Below are 15,914 nucleotides of genomic sequence, written 5' to 3'. Positions count from 1 at the left end.
TCTTGAAATACAAGTGATACCAGCGTCTTTTGAACGGATTAAATTTTCTTCACCTACCTTATAATTTTGTGGCAAATAGGAGTTTATGACATGACCATGTTGAGTTAATGTATAGTATGAGCAGTGTTATCAGTGTTATTAGCAGGACGGTGTAAAGATGTCAGTATTATGTCCTACATAACTTCTATGCACATACTTCAATAAAAAAAATCTTCCAGTTTGGCTGTAATTTTCGGTTATTTGTGGTAAACTGGATTTAATGGAACGGTTTGTTTGTGTATGTATGTACAACAATCACAAACCTTAAGTGAAAAATATCATTTTATAGAAAGTTGCTGTGAATATCTTATGAATAAGCCTCATATTAATATTAGCTACTCCAATCGAAACATCTAATTTTACATCACGATTTTATTTTGTGCTACTTTTTATTTTAGAAGTAGGCCTGTTTATGAAGCATTACAACCCACAAACGTCTTACGCTTTTGTTGAACTACTTCTGTGTCACCATTGATTTCATTCACATTACAATTTTCTAACGTATGTTTTGTAAACCGTGTGAATTAGACAAACGTCCGGACTTCATAAACGAGTTAAAAATTTAGATCTGCATACAGACCATCGTGCGGCAAAGCTCAGCACTGCTTAGCGTTCCGTCATACATGTTAAATAAAGTTACATGTTAACATCCGGGAATTTCTTTGTAGCGGCGCCCACTTACGTTTGCGTAGTAATATCCCGTATTCCTATCCGCAGAAAACGCTTACAACGTAGCGGCTCTCGTTTGTGAATACTGGCAGTACGAACATCGTGCGTTGCTCGATTTTGTCCGCCATTCTACGCAAATAGCTAGCTCGGAGAAACGCTTGTCTTTAGCAGGGAGCCAGATTCAATTGCATTTAAGTAATGTTGTTGTGATTCTTCACGGAGAAAGGCAGTTTTAATACAGATCGGTTGCTGTGGTAAAGGAGGTGAGTTTGCAGTGAAGTTTACATGATGATGAAGGCGCTAAATTCTCTAGCGGTGCTTCCTGACAACATGGCCTGTTGTATTAGCTAACTAGCAGCATGGCTACTATGCTTCAGATCGCCTAATGACCGATTTGTTGTTTTTTGTTTGGCAGCCAAACGTAATTCACTTTGGATTAGGAGATCAGTTATTGCTATGTTAAGTTTGCTTTAATTGCCTTGTAAATAGCTATAGTTGGCAACACATCATGGGGTTAATCTGCACACCGTCCGACTTTGTCTTTATTAGGCTTATATATCTGTACGTTAAACGCTAAATTGCTAAGTTTTGTTATCGGAGTACGCTGTTTCTTGTAAAATTTTGGATGTTTTTCTCTAGCCCCGGTAGCACGTTTCCCTCGGCGGCCATCCGGCTTTACAGTGAACCGTCCTCTAGTGCCCTTACCGTCTCATCTGAACTGAACTGAACTGTAAATCGTTGCTCGGTTGCCCATCATGTTTTACGCCCTGCACTTTGCTGTAGTCTATTTTATACTCGGTTATTTCTCTATCTTGCACGCTGTGCATTTTTTTCTGCTATTGTAACTTTGTCCAGGCGGTCAGTGGGGTGTTGTTTATTGCTATTGATAATGCTCTATTTGTATTTTTTGTGGACAGTAAAGAAATCCTTTAAAAGTTTGACTCGTCCTTTTTGAAAATTTCTACTTAATTTTCTTTTGGAAGAATTAGAAAAAAATCTATTTACGTGTTTTTCGTACAGAAACATCTAAATGTCTTTCTGTGAGGAATCCCCGTGATATTTGTTCACGTTTACTGTGATACCCCCAGTGCTGCTGCCGGGATTGTGAAAAGTTTGTTCTTGCAGGTACAGCCACCATGGCAGCTGCATTCCCGTACAGACCTGTACCTGGAGCGATGCCTCCGGGAATTCCCCCAGGCATCCCTGCTGGGATTCCCACCCCAAGCCAGATGCCCGATTACATGTCTGAGGAGAAACTGCAAGAGAAAGGTGGGGTTTGATAAGTGCTGGGGAGGAGAGTGTACCCTGCAATTTTAATGACAGAAATTTTGAAATGTTGGGTGACGAAAATGAAGCATGATTTAACAGTATTGCTGCTACAAAAGTGAATGTTTTTAATGCTTGATTGATGTTGGCTTTAGCTCGCAAATGGCAGCAGCTGCAGGCAAAGCGCTATTCAGAGAAGCGGAAGTTTGGCTTTGTGGATGCCCAGAAAGAAGACATGCCCCCTGAACATGTGCGCAAGATCATCAGGGACCACGGAGACATGACCAACAGGAAATTCCGCCATGACAAAAGGGTTTATCTTGGGTAAGCAGCTCAGTGGTTTATTATTGCATGTTGCTTTTTGCGCTGTGATTCTTGTAAAGGGTCATAATATGGTATGTATAGTATTGATGGTTTGTATGTATTCATGCAGTTTTCCTATTTCTATTCCAGAGCTCTTAAATACATGCCCCACGCAGTCCTGAAGCTGCTGGAGAACATGCCAATGCCTTGGGAGCAGATCAGAGATGTTCCGGTGCTCTACCACATCACCGGAGCAATTTCCTTCGTCAATGAGATCCCATGGGTCATTGAGCCGGTCTACATTGCACAGTGGGGGTAGGGTCCCTTCATTTTTCAGCACAGATCTTTTGTAGAGCAAGATTCATGGCTGAATGCAAAATGTGCACTGGTTGATTGAGATTTCTGCTCACCTTAGGTCCATGTGGATCATGATGCGTCGTGAGAAGAGAGACAGGCGACACTTCAAGCGAATGAGGTTCCCACCATTTGATGACGAGGAGCCTCCGCTGGACTATGCCGATAACATCCTGGATGTGGAGCCTCTGGAGGCCATCCAGATGGAGCTGGACCCTGAGGAGGATGGTTCCGTGGTGGACTGGATGTACGAGCACCAGCCACTCAAAGACAATGCAAAGTGAGTTCACAGCACAGAAGTGAGAGACCTTCTTTCTCTCTCTCTGCCTACCTCCCTGCATCACCAGTGCTTCTCGATCCATCAGGTTCGTGAACGGGACGACCTACCGGCGATGGCAGTTCTCCCTGCCCATGATGTCCACCCTCTACCGCCTGGCAAACCAGCTGTTGACCGACCTGGTTGATCGCAATTATTTCTACTTGTTTGACCTGAAAGCCTTCTTCACATCCAAGGCTCTCAACATGGCCATCCCAGGAGGTCCCAAATTTGAGCCTCTTGTCAGAGACATAAACTTGCAGTAAGTTTTGAGTTCTGTGATTTTTTTTTTTTTTTGTCAGATGATTTCTGTAAATTTGTACACCATTCTCAAACTTGTTTGGCTTTGTACAGGGATGAAGACTGGAATGAATTCAATGACATCAACAAGATCATCATCCGACAGCCAATAAGAACAGAGTACAAGATTGCATTCCCCTACCTGTACAACAACTTGCCTCACCATGTTCATCTGACCTGGTGAGCTGCTTCGGCGTTATTGCACATTCTTATTGGCTTGTACAGAAAGAATTAAGCTTGCTGAAGGGGGAAACACTAATACAATGATATATCCCCCCCCCCACCCTCTGCTTCCTGCTTCAGGTATCACACTCCCAATGTTGTCTTCATCAAGACAGAAGATCCTGATTTGCCAGCCTTCTATTTTGACCCCCTGATTAACCCAATCTCCCACAGACACTCAGTCAAAGTAAGTTTTTTTTTTATACTGACTTGAGAGTAATTTGCTTAGAAGGATTTTTTTCTAGAACAATGTACCTGTACCTATTACCTGTAGCAAATTCCAGTTTCCACTGAAGATGTCTGTCTCTCTTTCAGAGCCAGGAGCCGCTTCCAGATGATGATGAGGAGTTTGAGCTCCCTGAGTATGTGGAGCCCTTCCTTAAGGACACCCCCCTATACACTGACAACACAGCCAATGGCATCGCTCTGCTCTGGGCACCCCGTCCCTTCAACCTGAGGTCGGGAAGAACCCGGAGGGCAATTGACATCCCTCTCATTAAGAACTGGTTAGTGTCTCCTCTTTACAGCTTGTTTTCTTTTTAGATAGCATCCTTTGTTTGAGGTTTACAGTGACCTCCGTGTATGTGAGTGATTATTTCTGTTCACTAGGTACCGTGAGCACTGTCCTGCTGGACAGCCTGTGAAGGTGCGGGTTTCCTACCAGAAGCTGCTGAAGTACTATGTGCTTAATGCCCTCAAGCATAGACCACCAAAAGCTCAGAAGAAAAGGTTTGTGGACTAGCTTTTCTACAGGATTCTTTGGACAACCTGTGTGAATTTAAACCTTGTTGAAGCGAAATGAAGAATTTGTTTTGAGTTGCACTCGCTTCGTCTTTCGCCAGATACCTGTTCCGCTCCTTCAAGGCCACAAAGTTCTTCCAGTCGACAAAGCTGGACTGGGTGGAGGTGGGACTGCAGGTGTGCCGGCAGGGTTACAACATGCTGAACCTGCTCATCCACAGGAAGAACCTCAACTACCTTCACTTGGACTACAACTTCAACCTGAAGCCTGTGAAGACCCTCACAACAAAGGTCTGTAGCTTAAGGGTAGGAAGGCCTGAGCTCAGTGCTATTGTACGGCTCTGTTAATATCGGCTACTTTGACGTGCTTGTTTCAGGAACGTAAGAAGTCCAGATTTGGGAACGCGTTCCACTTGTGTCGTGAGGTGCTCCGTCTCAGCAAGCTCGTGGTGGACAGCCATGTGCAGTACAGGCTGGGAAACGTCGATGCCTTCCAGGTGGGCTCTGTTCTGTTTTAGCTACCACACCCTGCGATGGTGGGTTTCACAGCTAGCTAGACCTGGGTGACTGTTGGGGTGTTTTAATCTGCCCCTCCTGCTCCTCCGTGTGCTGCAGCTGGCTGACGGTTTGCAGTACATCTTTGCCCACGTGGGACAGTTGACCGGAATGTACCGGTACAAATACAAGCTGATGCGGCAGATCCGCATGTGCAAGGACTTGAAGCATCTCATCTACTACCGCTTCAACACGGTGAGTCTGGCTGTTTGGTACCGTTAACCCTAACCTTACCGCTTCAACACGGCGACTCTGGTCTCTTGGTACCATTATTTTCATTTTATTTATAAAACAGTAGGCATGCTTTTGTTCTGGCCGGCTTGCTAAATGCTGTACTTGAGCCTTCTGTAAAATTTCCCCAGGGCCCTGTGGGGAAAGGTCCGGGATGTGGATTCTGGGCTCCAGGCTGGAGAGTCTGGCTCTTCTTCATGCGGGGTATCACCCCATTGCTTGAGAGGTGGCTGGGAAATCTGCTGGCCAGACAGTTTGAAGGTAATGCACCGAATATGCTGGAGAACCCTCTGGACATTTGTAGACAGTTATTACTTAGGCCAGTGTTTCCCAACCCAGTCTGCAGGGAACCTTGGACAGTCCATGTTTCTGCTTCCTCTCAGCCTCCAGCACACCTGTACCAGCTATTCGGTGTTCCTGATTGGCTGGGGGCTGGGAGGGAGCAAAAATGTGGACTGTCCGGGGTTCCCTGAGGACCGGATTGGGGAAACACTGGCTTAGACTTTGAATATAACTAATTGTTGGTCTAATCTTTGGTCAAAAACTGTGAAAGCGACATTTATTCACTTGCTCATACTCATAAACCCGTTTTAGACTTGGAGCTGCAGTTTGTGTGCACAGACCTGCCGGTCTTTGGGAGTCTCTCAGCACGATCGTGTCATTGATGCAGGTCGACACTCGAAGGGGGTTGCCAAGACCGTCACAAAGCAGCGCGTGGAGTCTCATTTCGACCTGGAACTGCGTGCAGCCGTCATGCATGACATCTTGGACATGATGCCTGAGGGCATCAAGCAGAACAAGGCCCGGACAATCCTGCAGCATCTGAGCGAATCCTGGAGATGCTGGAAGGCCAACATTCCATGGAAGGTCAGTCCACAAGGAGCTTTCGTTGCCTGTGCTTTTCCATGGAAAGTTACACTGCCTGCATATTTGCGCTATTTAAAGGAAGGTAGGACTACAACTGGGCACTTCAAAAAAACTGACTTTTATAATTTTTTTTCCTACCATTCTATAGGTGCCAGGGCTTCCTACCCCCATTGAGAACATGATCCTGCGCTATGTCAAAGCAAAAGCTGATTGGTGGACCAACACAGCTCATTACAACCGAGAGCGAATCAGGCGTGGTGCCACGGTTGACAAGACCGTGTGCAAGAAGAACCTGGGCCGGCTGACTCGACTCTACCTGAAGGCTGAGCAGGAGAGGCAGCACAACTACCTGAAGGTGAGCGTTACATCTGTGGTGTGTGTTATGGTGCACATTCAGGGTGCAGGGGTTGTGAACTTGATTTCTTTGTGGCGTCTCTCCTCCAGGATGGTCCCTATATCACAGCAGAGGAGGCCGTGGCCATCTATACCACCACCGTGCACTGGCTGGAGAGCCGGCGCTTCTCGCCCATCCCCTTCCCTCCGCTCTCCTACAAGCACGACACCAAGCTGCTCATTCTGGCTCTGGAAAGGCTCAAGGAGGCTTATAGGTAGGCTGCTGTGTTCTGTAGGCGTTCCAATATGCATGGAGTTAATGGCAGCAATTCATTGACGTGAGTTTGCACACGGGGTGGATTTAACGTGCGTGCAGCAGTGGATTGGATGTGGATTTTTCCCCCTCGTCTACAGCGTGAAGTCCAGGCTGAACCAGTCCCAGAGAGAGGAATTGGGCCTGATTGAGCAGGCCTATGACAACCCACACGAGGCGCTGTCCAGAATCAAGCGTCACCTCCTCACCCAGAGAGCCTTCAAAGAGGTGAGCCCAGCAAGCTGTTCAGAAGGCCGTCACGGCTGTTTATCTTAACCTGCTGCATGTGTCGTTGCTGAATTTCACCTCTTCCCATAGGTCGGCATTGAGTTCATGGACCTGTACAGTCATCTGGTACCAGTATATGATGTGGAGCCCCTGGAGAAGATCACTGACGCGTACCTGGATCAGTACCTGTGGTACGAAGCCGACAAGCGCAGGCTCTTTCCCCCCTGGATCAAGCCAGCAGATACTGAGCCTCCCCCACTGTTGGTGTACAAGTGGTGTCAAGGTGAAGTTTCAGTTGCATTGAACGTGGATTTTTTTTTAAAAGGCAAAAATTTCAAATGGTTTTTCTGTAGCAGGAATCAATAACTCTGGTTTATGAAAACCCAGCAGCTAACAACTGATGTCCCGTGTTTGAAGGCTCTCTCTGTTTGCTCTTCCAGGAATCAACAACCTTCAGGATGTGTGGGAGACCGCGGAAGGAGAGTGCAACGTGATGCTGGAGTCGCGCTACGAGAAGATGTACGAGAAGATCGACTTGACGCTGCTGAACAGGCTGCTGCGTCTCATTGTGGATCACAACATCGCCGACTACATGACGGCCAAGAACAACGTGGTCATCAACTACAAGGTCAGCCACCGTGTGTTGTGGTCAACGGTAAGGTTGACTTTTTTTGTTATGGAATTGTACTGAAATTTCTGGTTTCCACAGGACATGAACCACACCAACTCGTATGGGATCATCCGTGGACTGCAGTTCGCCTCCTTCATCGTGCAGTATTATGGGCTGGTGATGGACCTGCTGGTCCTGGGCCTCCACCGAGCCAGTGAAATGGCAGGCCCACCTCAGATGCCCAATGACTTCTTGAGCTTCCAAGACATTGCCACTGAGAGTGCCCATCCCATCCGCCTGTACTGCCGCTACATCGACCGCATCCACATTTTCTTCAGGTGACCAGATTTCCTCCCCAGAGGGGGCCCTTTGGGGCAGCCATGTGACATGGTGAAGTCTAGAGAAGGGAGACTTCGTTTGCTCATTGTTTGGTTCTACCTGCTGAGTGTTCTGGTGTGTTTTTGCGAATGTTTAGGTTTACTGCAGATGAAGCAAGAGACTTGATCCAGAGGTACCTCACTGAGCACCCAGACCCCAACAATGAAAACATTGTGGGTTACAACAACAAGAAATGCTGGCCCCGGGATGCCAGGATGAGGTTGATGAAACACGACGTCAACCTGTGAGTTGCTCCCGTCTCCTCTCACTGCCTTCAGTGAAATGGCTGTGCATGTTCTGTTGAGGGATTAAGCATGCGGCTTTTTTCTCCAGGGGCCGTGCCGTCTTTTGGGACATCAAGAACCGACTGCCCCGCTCTGTGACCACCGTGCAGTGGGAAAACAGCTTTGTGTCGGTGTACAGCAAAGACAACCCCAACCTGCTCTTCAACATGTGTGGCTTCGAGTGCCGCATTTTGCCCAAGTGCCGCACCAGCTACGAAGAATTCACCCACAAGGATGGGGTGTGGAACCTGCAGAATGAGGTGGGGCTGGGCTGCTTTTGCCACCAAATTTGGTTTATTTTAACACGTTAAGATGCTGCACATCATAACAAAGAGCAGATGATGGGGTTTATTTGGAGTTTGTTGATGGAAGTTTCCCTTTAACCACTGTGCTCCAGGTCACCAAAGAGCGAACAGCTCAGTGCTTCCTGCGTGTAGATGATGAGTCCATGCAGAGGTTCCACAACAGAGTTCGACAGATCCTGATGGCCTCTGGGTCCACCACCTTCACCAAGGTAGGTGTCTGCTTTCGGGACTGAAATTGGATTGTTGCATGTAAATGGTTTGAGCTCTAAAGTTTTGGCGTTAACAGAACTTCCCTGCATCCAACAGATTGTGAACAAGTGGAACACTGCCCTGATTGGTCTGATGACCTACTTCCGTGAGGCTGTGGTCAACACACAAGAGCTCCTAGACCTGCTGGTCAAATGTGAGAACAAGATTCAGACACGTATCAAGATCGGTCTGAACTCCAAGATGCCGAGCCGTTTTCCTCCTGTGGTCTTCTACACGCCCAAAGAGCTGGGAGGACTTGGCATGTTGTCCATGGGCCATGTGCTCATCCCACAGTCGGATCTGAGGTAGCGTGGTCGTTGTGCGACATACTCTCCTTCATTCCTGTTACTGATACTTCTATAACGCAGTTCAGTAGATCCTCTGAAAGCTGCAGACTGTTCTGAATTGACTGACTCCTGCATGCTCTCCTATAGGTGGTCCAAGCAGACCGACGTGGGCATCACCCACTTCCGCTCGGGCATGAGCCACGAGGAGGACCAGCTGATCCCTAATCTCTATCGCTACATCCAGCCCTGGGAGAGCGAGTTCATCGACTCGCAGAGGGTCTGGGCCGAGTATGCGCTGAAGAGGCAGGAGGCCATCGCGCAGAACAGGTACCTGTCCCCCCTCCCCCGTACCTCCAGGAACAAAGAGCTCGCCTGTGACAGATTTAAAATCAGATGGGTGCTAAGGTGAAAGTCAACAGTGCATCCTTTGCGGTACAGGCGTCTGACTCTTGAAGACTTGGAGGATTCGTGGGACAGAGGCATCCCGCGTATCAACACTCTGTTCCAGAAAGACCGGCACACTCTCGCCTATGACAAAGGCTGGAGGGTCCGGACTGACTTCAAGCAGTATCAGGTATGCGTGAAAGCCTCTAATTCTGATACTAACTGAACCAGCCCCCTGTCCCGTGGGAACTGGCGTTTAATCCGGGTTTGATGTCTCCCCAGGTTTTGAAACAGAATCCCTTCTGGTGGACACACCAGAGGCACGACGGGAAGCTTTGGAACCTGAACAACTACCGGACGGACATGATCCAGGCCTTGGGAGGGGTGGAGGGCATTCTGGAGCACACGCTCTTCAAGGGAACCTACTTCCCCACCTGGGAGGGTCTCTTCTGGTGAGCAACTTTGTTCTAGAATATTCCTTAGCCTGTGATCAAATGCATATTAAAATTCTGCTTTGAAACTGTCGGCAGTAGGAGTGTTTGCCTATATACGAATAAGGGTTTCCATGAGTCGGCTGTGCGCACCCCTGTTTTGCACCTTAGTAATCGCATGTTTCATGTCATACTCACCATCCCATTAACAGGGAAAAGGCCAGTGGTTTTGAGGAGTCCATGAAATGGAAGAAGCTCACCAATGCACAGAGATCTGGTCTGAACCAGATTCCCAACAGACGATTCACGCTTTGGTGGTCGCCCACGATCAATAGGGCCAACGTAAGTCTCCAGTGAACTGGATCTAAATGTATTATTGTCAGTATCGTGTGTGTGTGTGTGTGTGTGTGTGTTTATATTTGCCACATTGTGGTGTTCAAATGTCCTTGCAGTGTGGTGAATGTTTTTAGCTTTTAGGGGCATTTTTCAGGTCCCCACAATATAACCCTCAATGTTGTATAAAAAAAAAAACATCTGAGTGCAAACAAAAAAACTAATAGTTAAGTCTTTTGTTTTGTTTGGTTACGTGCAGTTAAAGTCAGGACTGGGTAAGGATTAGGGTTATGTTAGGGTTAGGGTTATGCCCATAGAAATGGAGAGTCCCCACAATGATAGGAATATATAAAGTGTGTGTGTGTGTGTGTGTGTGTGTGAGAGAGAGAGCACTCTTACCAACCCCTCTCTCCTTTCCAGGTGTATGTGGGTTTCCAGGTGCAGCTGGATCTTACCGGCATTTTCATGCATGGTAAAATCCCCACCCTCAAGATCTCCCTGATCCAGATCTTCAGAGCTCACTTGTGGCAGAAGATTCACGAGAGCATAGTCATGGATCTCTGCCAGGTACAGGGGCATCCATGCTTGGGTGGGGGATGGCTTTATTGGAGCAGTAGCTTGGCTGGTTGTAATGACGTGTGTGTTCTGTACAGGTGTTTGACCAAGAGCTAGATGCCCTGGAGATTGAGACTGTGCAGAAGGAGACCATCCATCCCAGGAAGTCCTACAAGATGAACTCCTCCTGTGCCGACATCCTGCTCTTTGCCTCCTACAAGTGGAATGTTTCCCGCCCATCTCTGCTTGCGGACTCGAAGTACGTCAGCAGAGGCTCTGCAGATCGCCGGCGCTCCTCTGGCTTTCTGCCTGCCGTGTTTATCGGTCCCACACATTCAGCAAGTGTCTGCTTTGCTCTTTTGCAGGGATGTGATGGACAGCACCACCACCCAGAAGTACTGGATCGACATCCAGCTGCGATGGGGAGACTATGACTCTCATGACATCGAGAGATACGCCAGGGCCAAGTTTCTGGACTACACCACCGACAACATGAGCATCTACCCATCACCCACCGGGGTCCTGATCGCCATTGACCTGGCCTACAACTTGCACAGGTGAGGTGTTGTATACAATGTGTTATAGGGTGTATCTGAAGCACCTTTTAGACTGTATATACTGTTGAATCTGGGCATTTTAATTTTCAAATGTATTTAGTTCTTTTATGCCAGGTTTTGTGTATATGTAGAAAAGGCTTCTTCCCTGTTGTTTGCTATAGGTGTGTTGTGAAGCTGCAACTTCTTCAAGATGTTTAGCTCTTCTTTGGATTTGGAACATTACCTTTTACTGAATGCTCTAAATAAAAGGCAGGAATAGATTCCTGGCCTTTGAGTTCTGAAACGATTTCTCTGTTCTTTGGTTCAGCGCCTATGGAAACTGGTTCCCTGGAGCAAAGCCGCTGATTCAGCAAGCGATGGCGAAGATAATGAAGGCCAACCCCGCCTTGTACGTGCTCAGAGAGAGGATCCGGAAGGGTCTGCAGCTCTACTCTTCTGAGCCCACTGAGCCGTACCTCTCCTCCCAGAACTATGGAGAACTTTTCTCCAACCAGATCATCTGGTTTGTGGATGACACCAATGTCTACAGAGTCACCATCCACAAGGTAAATACTGACAGTCCCTGAATAAACAGGATCATGAGTATTCCAGTGTAAATATAACTTTTCTCCAAACCTTGCCTGTATCTGTATGTATTTATCTGTTTCGTGATTTTTCAGCTCATAAATTGATTTCCTGAGTTGTCCTAAAGTCTATGGAATATTTTTTTTTTTTGTCTCATAGACCTTTGAGGGCAACTTGACCACGAAGCCAATCAATGGTGCAATTTTCATCTTCAACCCAAGGACTGGGCAGCTGTTCCTGAAGATCATTCACACGTCCGTCTGGGCCGGACAGAAGCGTCTGGGACAGGTGTGAGAGTCTCTCTCTCCTGGAGGGAGTAGGAGTGGAGGGAGGGGCTGTGGGTTACCGTTTCTGCTGGAGCACTCTGGTGGTCGCCTTAACACTCTATGTCCACCTGCAGCTGGCTAAATGGAAGACTGCTGAGGAAGTGGCGGCCCTCATCCGCTCGCTGCCCGTAGAGGAGCAGCCCAAGCAGATCATCGTCACCAGGAAGGGAATGCTGGACCCGCTGGAGGTGAAGTAACCTTCACTGCGCACTTTATGATTATTTGTTATCTGTGTTATATTGAGGGCCAAAGGTCCATGCTGGACAGAAGAGCGGTTGATGCGTGAGGTTGTGTTTTGTTACTGTAATCAGTTATTGAGTGCTGAGATGAAACAAACGCTACCAGAATCTAAAGGGCATCTCTTACCTTGACACAGCCTCCATGAGGAAAGTAATTTCCCACTCATATGGTAGATGGTAAAAAGTGCAGATTAACAGCCTTGCTTTTAAAAGGGGATTTCATGAAGTGTGGGAAGTCGATGGGCGCGGAGAATTTCCTGGCATTGACTTGAAGGCCTTGTGCTTTTCAGGTCCACTTGCTGGATTTCCCCAACATTGTCATCAAGGGTTCTGAGCTGCAGTTGCCCTTCCAAGCTTGTCTGAAGGTGGAGAAGTTCGGAGACCTCATCTTGAAAGCTACTGAGCCTCAGATGGTCCTCTTCAATCTCTACGATGACTGGCTGAAGACAATCTCCTCCTATACTGTAATAAGACATGTTCTAACTCAAGGTTTCTCAACCCGGTCCTCGGGGACCACCAGACGGTCCACGTTTTTGCTCTCTCCCAATTCCCTGCCAATTGGGAGAGAGCAAAAACGTGGACCGTCTGGTGGTCCCCGAGGACTGGGTTGAGAAACCTTGTTCTAACTCATTTTAGTTAGTTGACCTGTGGGTCGGAAATGCTTGCATATCTTTGGTCAGAATGGCCCTGCTTACTGCTTGCTGACGATCCTCTGTTAGGCATTCTCCCGTCTCATCCTGATCCTGAGAGCCCTCCACGTGAACAACGACCGGGCCAAAGTGATCCTAAAGCCCGACAAGACCACCATCACAGAGCCACACCATATCTGGCCCACTCTAACCGACGAAGAATGGATCAAGGTAGAAGTGCAGCTCAAAGATCTCATCCTGGCTGACTATGGCAAGAAGAACAAGTAAGTCTGACCTTTTATTCAGAGTGCATCTTGGGAACAAATAATGTGTTTTGTGACGCTTCACAAACCCCACAGATGATGACTTTGGGCCTTATCTGCTCCCTTCATTCCACAGTGTGAATGTAGCATCTCTGACCCAATCAGAGATCAGGGATATCATTCTGGGAATGGAGATCTCAGCCCCATCCCAGCAGCGGCAGCAGATTGCTGAGATCGAGAAGCAGACCAAAGAGCAGTCTCAGCTGACGGCCACGCAGACCCGCACCGTCAACAAGCACGGCGATGAGATCATCACCTCCACCACAAGCAATTACGAGACACAGACCTTCTCCTCGAAGACCGAATGGAGAGTGCGGTGAGTCAGACATTAAGCCCTGGCTGTTTTGTCCTCTGCAGCGCCACTTGTCATTAAACATGACCGTGTTCCTCTCGCAGGGCCATCTCGGCTGCAAACTTGCACTTGCGGACAAACCACATCTACGTGTCATCCGATGACATCAAGGAGACCGGTTACACGTACATTTTGCCCAAGAATGTGTTGAAGAAGTTCATCTGCATCTCTGACCTTCGTGCTCAGGTCTGTGTCGAGCTGTATATCATTTGGATGTAGTTACTAAGCTTCTGCCATTTTGAGTTCCAAAATTTGGCTTTTCATCTCGCCTGAAGGGTTGTACACACACCCTGTACTGTGTAGTCGCTTTATTGTTCTTCGTGCATCTGGTTGCAGATTGCAGGGTATCTGTATGGCACAAGCCCTCCAGATAACCCCCAGGTGAAAGAGATCCGCTGCATCGTCATGGTGCCTCAGTGGGGGACACACCAGACTGTCCACCTGCCAAACCAGCTGCCCCAGCATGAGTACCTCAAGGTGAGGTGCCAGTATCCTGGAACTGGCTGTGTTATAGTCCGGCATGGATGTACCTGGATATAAATTGTAGGGTGAAGGCATCTTTAAAGTACTTTGTTTGGATGCTTCTGTGACCCTCGCCTACGTCGGCTGTAGTTACTGGTGGCTCACGGACGCTTACCTTCCCAGGAAATGGAACCTCTTGGCTGGATCCACACCCAACCCAACGAGTCCCCGCAGCTGTCCCCACAAGATGTCACCACGCATGCCAAGGTCATGGCCGACAATCCCTCCTGGGATGGAGAGAAGACCATCATTATTACCTGCAGGTATGGCTGTTGTGTGGTAGTGATTTCTACAATAACCAGAAGATTCTATAATATGGCGTTTCCTGCTGAGGCCCAGCATACAGATGTGTGGCTATTCTGTATGCTTTACATTCGTTTTCATTCCAGCTTCACCCCTGGTTCCTGCACCCTGACCGCCTACAAACTAACCCCCAGTGGATACGAGTGGGGCAGGCAGAACACAGACAAGGGCAATAACCCCAAGGGGTACCTGCCCTCACATTACGAGAGGGTGCAGATGCTGCTGTCCGACCGCTTCCTTGGCTTCTTCATGGTGCCTGCACAGGTGTCCTGGAACTACAACTTCATGGGTGAGGAGACTTTCCCATGAAAAGCATCAGCAGCAGTGCTCGCAGTCTTTTATCGGGAGCCAAAGGACCTTGCATGCTCTGGTCTGTGTAGCAGTGCTGCTTCCACTGTGATTGATTCTTTGTCTCCACAGGCGTTCGCCACGATCCTAATATGAAGTACGACCTGCAGCTCTCCAACCCCAAGGAGTTCTACCACGAGGTCCACCGACCTTCACACTTCCTGAATTTCGCCTCACTGCAGGAGGGCGAGATCTACAACGCGGACCGTGAAGACATGTACGCTTAATACGGCTTCTGTGGTGCGAGATTGACTCGAGGAGCTGGAAACCTTGACAGACCAATTCAATGATGCTCTTAAGTTTGCTGCGGGAAATGAACCATCAGAACGCTGTCGCTGTCCATAGTGCTCCTGACTTGTAGCTTGGTAGCCTGTGTCGCTCCCTTACAGGAACCCTGGCCTTTCTGGAAAACCTTTGTAACTTCAGCATATTTTGTGTATATCATTGAGTCACTGTACTTTTCATTGGTGCCAGTGCAACTTTGTGTTTTGGTTGGAGATTTTAAATATAGTCCTCTGGTCAGGTGGAAGTCCCACAGTAAAATTGCCATTTTGTGTTTTACAGAAAAATTTGATCCAGTGTTGGGAATACACTATGCTTTGAGTTTCAATAAAGACTTTTTTTAAGTATATTTTGTGTGTGTTCAATGGATCAGTTCAAGATTAAATTTAAATTTGTGGGAGAGGAAACATGCCTTTGTGTAATATGACATTTTTGGTTTGGTTGTTTCAAAAAAGGCAGGTCTTCAGTTTTTAGAGGTTGCCTGGATTTCTGTAAAGAGTCTGGATGGACTTAAGCTGTATTCCATGATTCACAAAAATGTTTATTGGGCAAAAGTGATATTGCTTACCAAACTACCTGCCATGCAGTTTTTATTTTTTATGCGATGTGATTTTCAGATGAACATAAATTAAGGCGCTATGGGTAACAGACCAACAGTGCAATTAGGAGATGAAAGACAAGCAACACGAGATCGAAAAGGAAGAAGGTGCATAATGAAGGATCATTAGCTGCTAATGCTACTGTGTGTTACAGAATAAGAACTCAGTTTTAAGTACAGCTGCTTGTTAACCTGTGGCTGCAATAAAACATTCAGCTTATAGACAAGCAGCATCTTTCACGGAACAGGATTTCTTGCTTAACGTGTGAGATTTAAGGTAGTCTGGGCTAGATGGACTTCATGTTTCTTCATTTACAT

General features: G+C 47.5%; 1 protein-coding gene across 1 annotated transcript; it reads left to right on the top strand.

Moving 5' to 3' along the window:
* Nucleotides 1-768: 768 nt before the first annotated feature.
* On the top strand, nt 769-15,347 carry prpf8 (pre-mRNA processing factor 8). Its single transcript, XM_023843795.2, has 43 exons — nt 769-971; nt 1,834-1,977; nt 2,130-2,298; nt 2,428-2,592; nt 2,693-2,911; nt 2,997-3,209; nt 3,302-3,427; nt 3,551-3,656; nt 3,785-3,975; nt 4,079-4,198; nt 4,312-4,501; nt 4,588-4,707; nt 4,826-4,960; nt 5,128-5,257; nt 5,667-5,863; nt 6,012-6,218; nt 6,308-6,471; nt 6,611-6,737; nt 6,828-7,020; nt 7,178-7,365; nt 7,447-7,685; nt 7,823-7,969; nt 8,059-8,269; nt 8,407-8,523; nt 8,621-8,868; nt 8,998-9,177; nt 9,289-9,424; nt 9,517-9,686; nt 9,878-10,007; nt 10,419-10,565; nt 10,652-10,812; nt 10,919-11,110; nt 11,418-11,655; nt 11,834-11,962; nt 12,075-12,188; nt 12,530-12,703; nt 12,959-13,152; nt 13,268-13,507; nt 13,588-13,729; nt 13,880-14,020; nt 14,189-14,328; nt 14,455-14,657; nt 14,789-15,347. Exons 2-43 carry the CDS (start codon nt 1,845-1,847, stop codon nt 14,941-14,943), a joined length of 7,041 nt encoding a protein of 2,346 aa, XP_023699563.1. The 5' UTR covers nt 769-971; nt 1,834-1,844; the 3' UTR covers nt 14,944-15,347.
* Nucleotides 15,348-15,914: the final 567 nt, after the last annotated feature.

This window comes from Paramormyrops kingsleyae, chromosome 17 (genome assembly GCF_048594095.1).
Source record: "Paramormyrops kingsleyae isolate MSU_618 chromosome 17, PKINGS_0.4, whole genome shotgun sequence".
Classification (NCBI taxonomy): Eukaryota; Metazoa; Chordata; class Actinopteri; order Osteoglossiformes; family Mormyridae; genus Paramormyrops; species Paramormyrops kingsleyae.
Note: the sequence above shows the minus strand (reverse complement) of the source record. Positions and strands in the feature narration are given on the sequence as shown.

What these genes read in the sequence shown, in the direction of transcription:
- prpf8 (XM_023843795.2), top strand. Translation starts at nt 1,845, where the DNA reads ATGGCAGCTGCATTCCCGTACAGACCTGTACCTGGAGCGATGCCTCCG. An exon ending in CCACTCAAAGACAATGCAAA is followed by an intron (nt 2,912 to 2,996) that starts GTGAGTTCACAG and finishes TCGATCCATCAG; the next exon opens with GTTCGTGAACGGGACGACCT. An exon ending in AGGCCAACATTCCATGGAAG is followed by an intron (nt 5,864 to 6,011) that starts GTCAGTCCACAA and finishes ACCATTCTATAG; the next exon opens with GTGCCAGGGCTTCCTACCCC.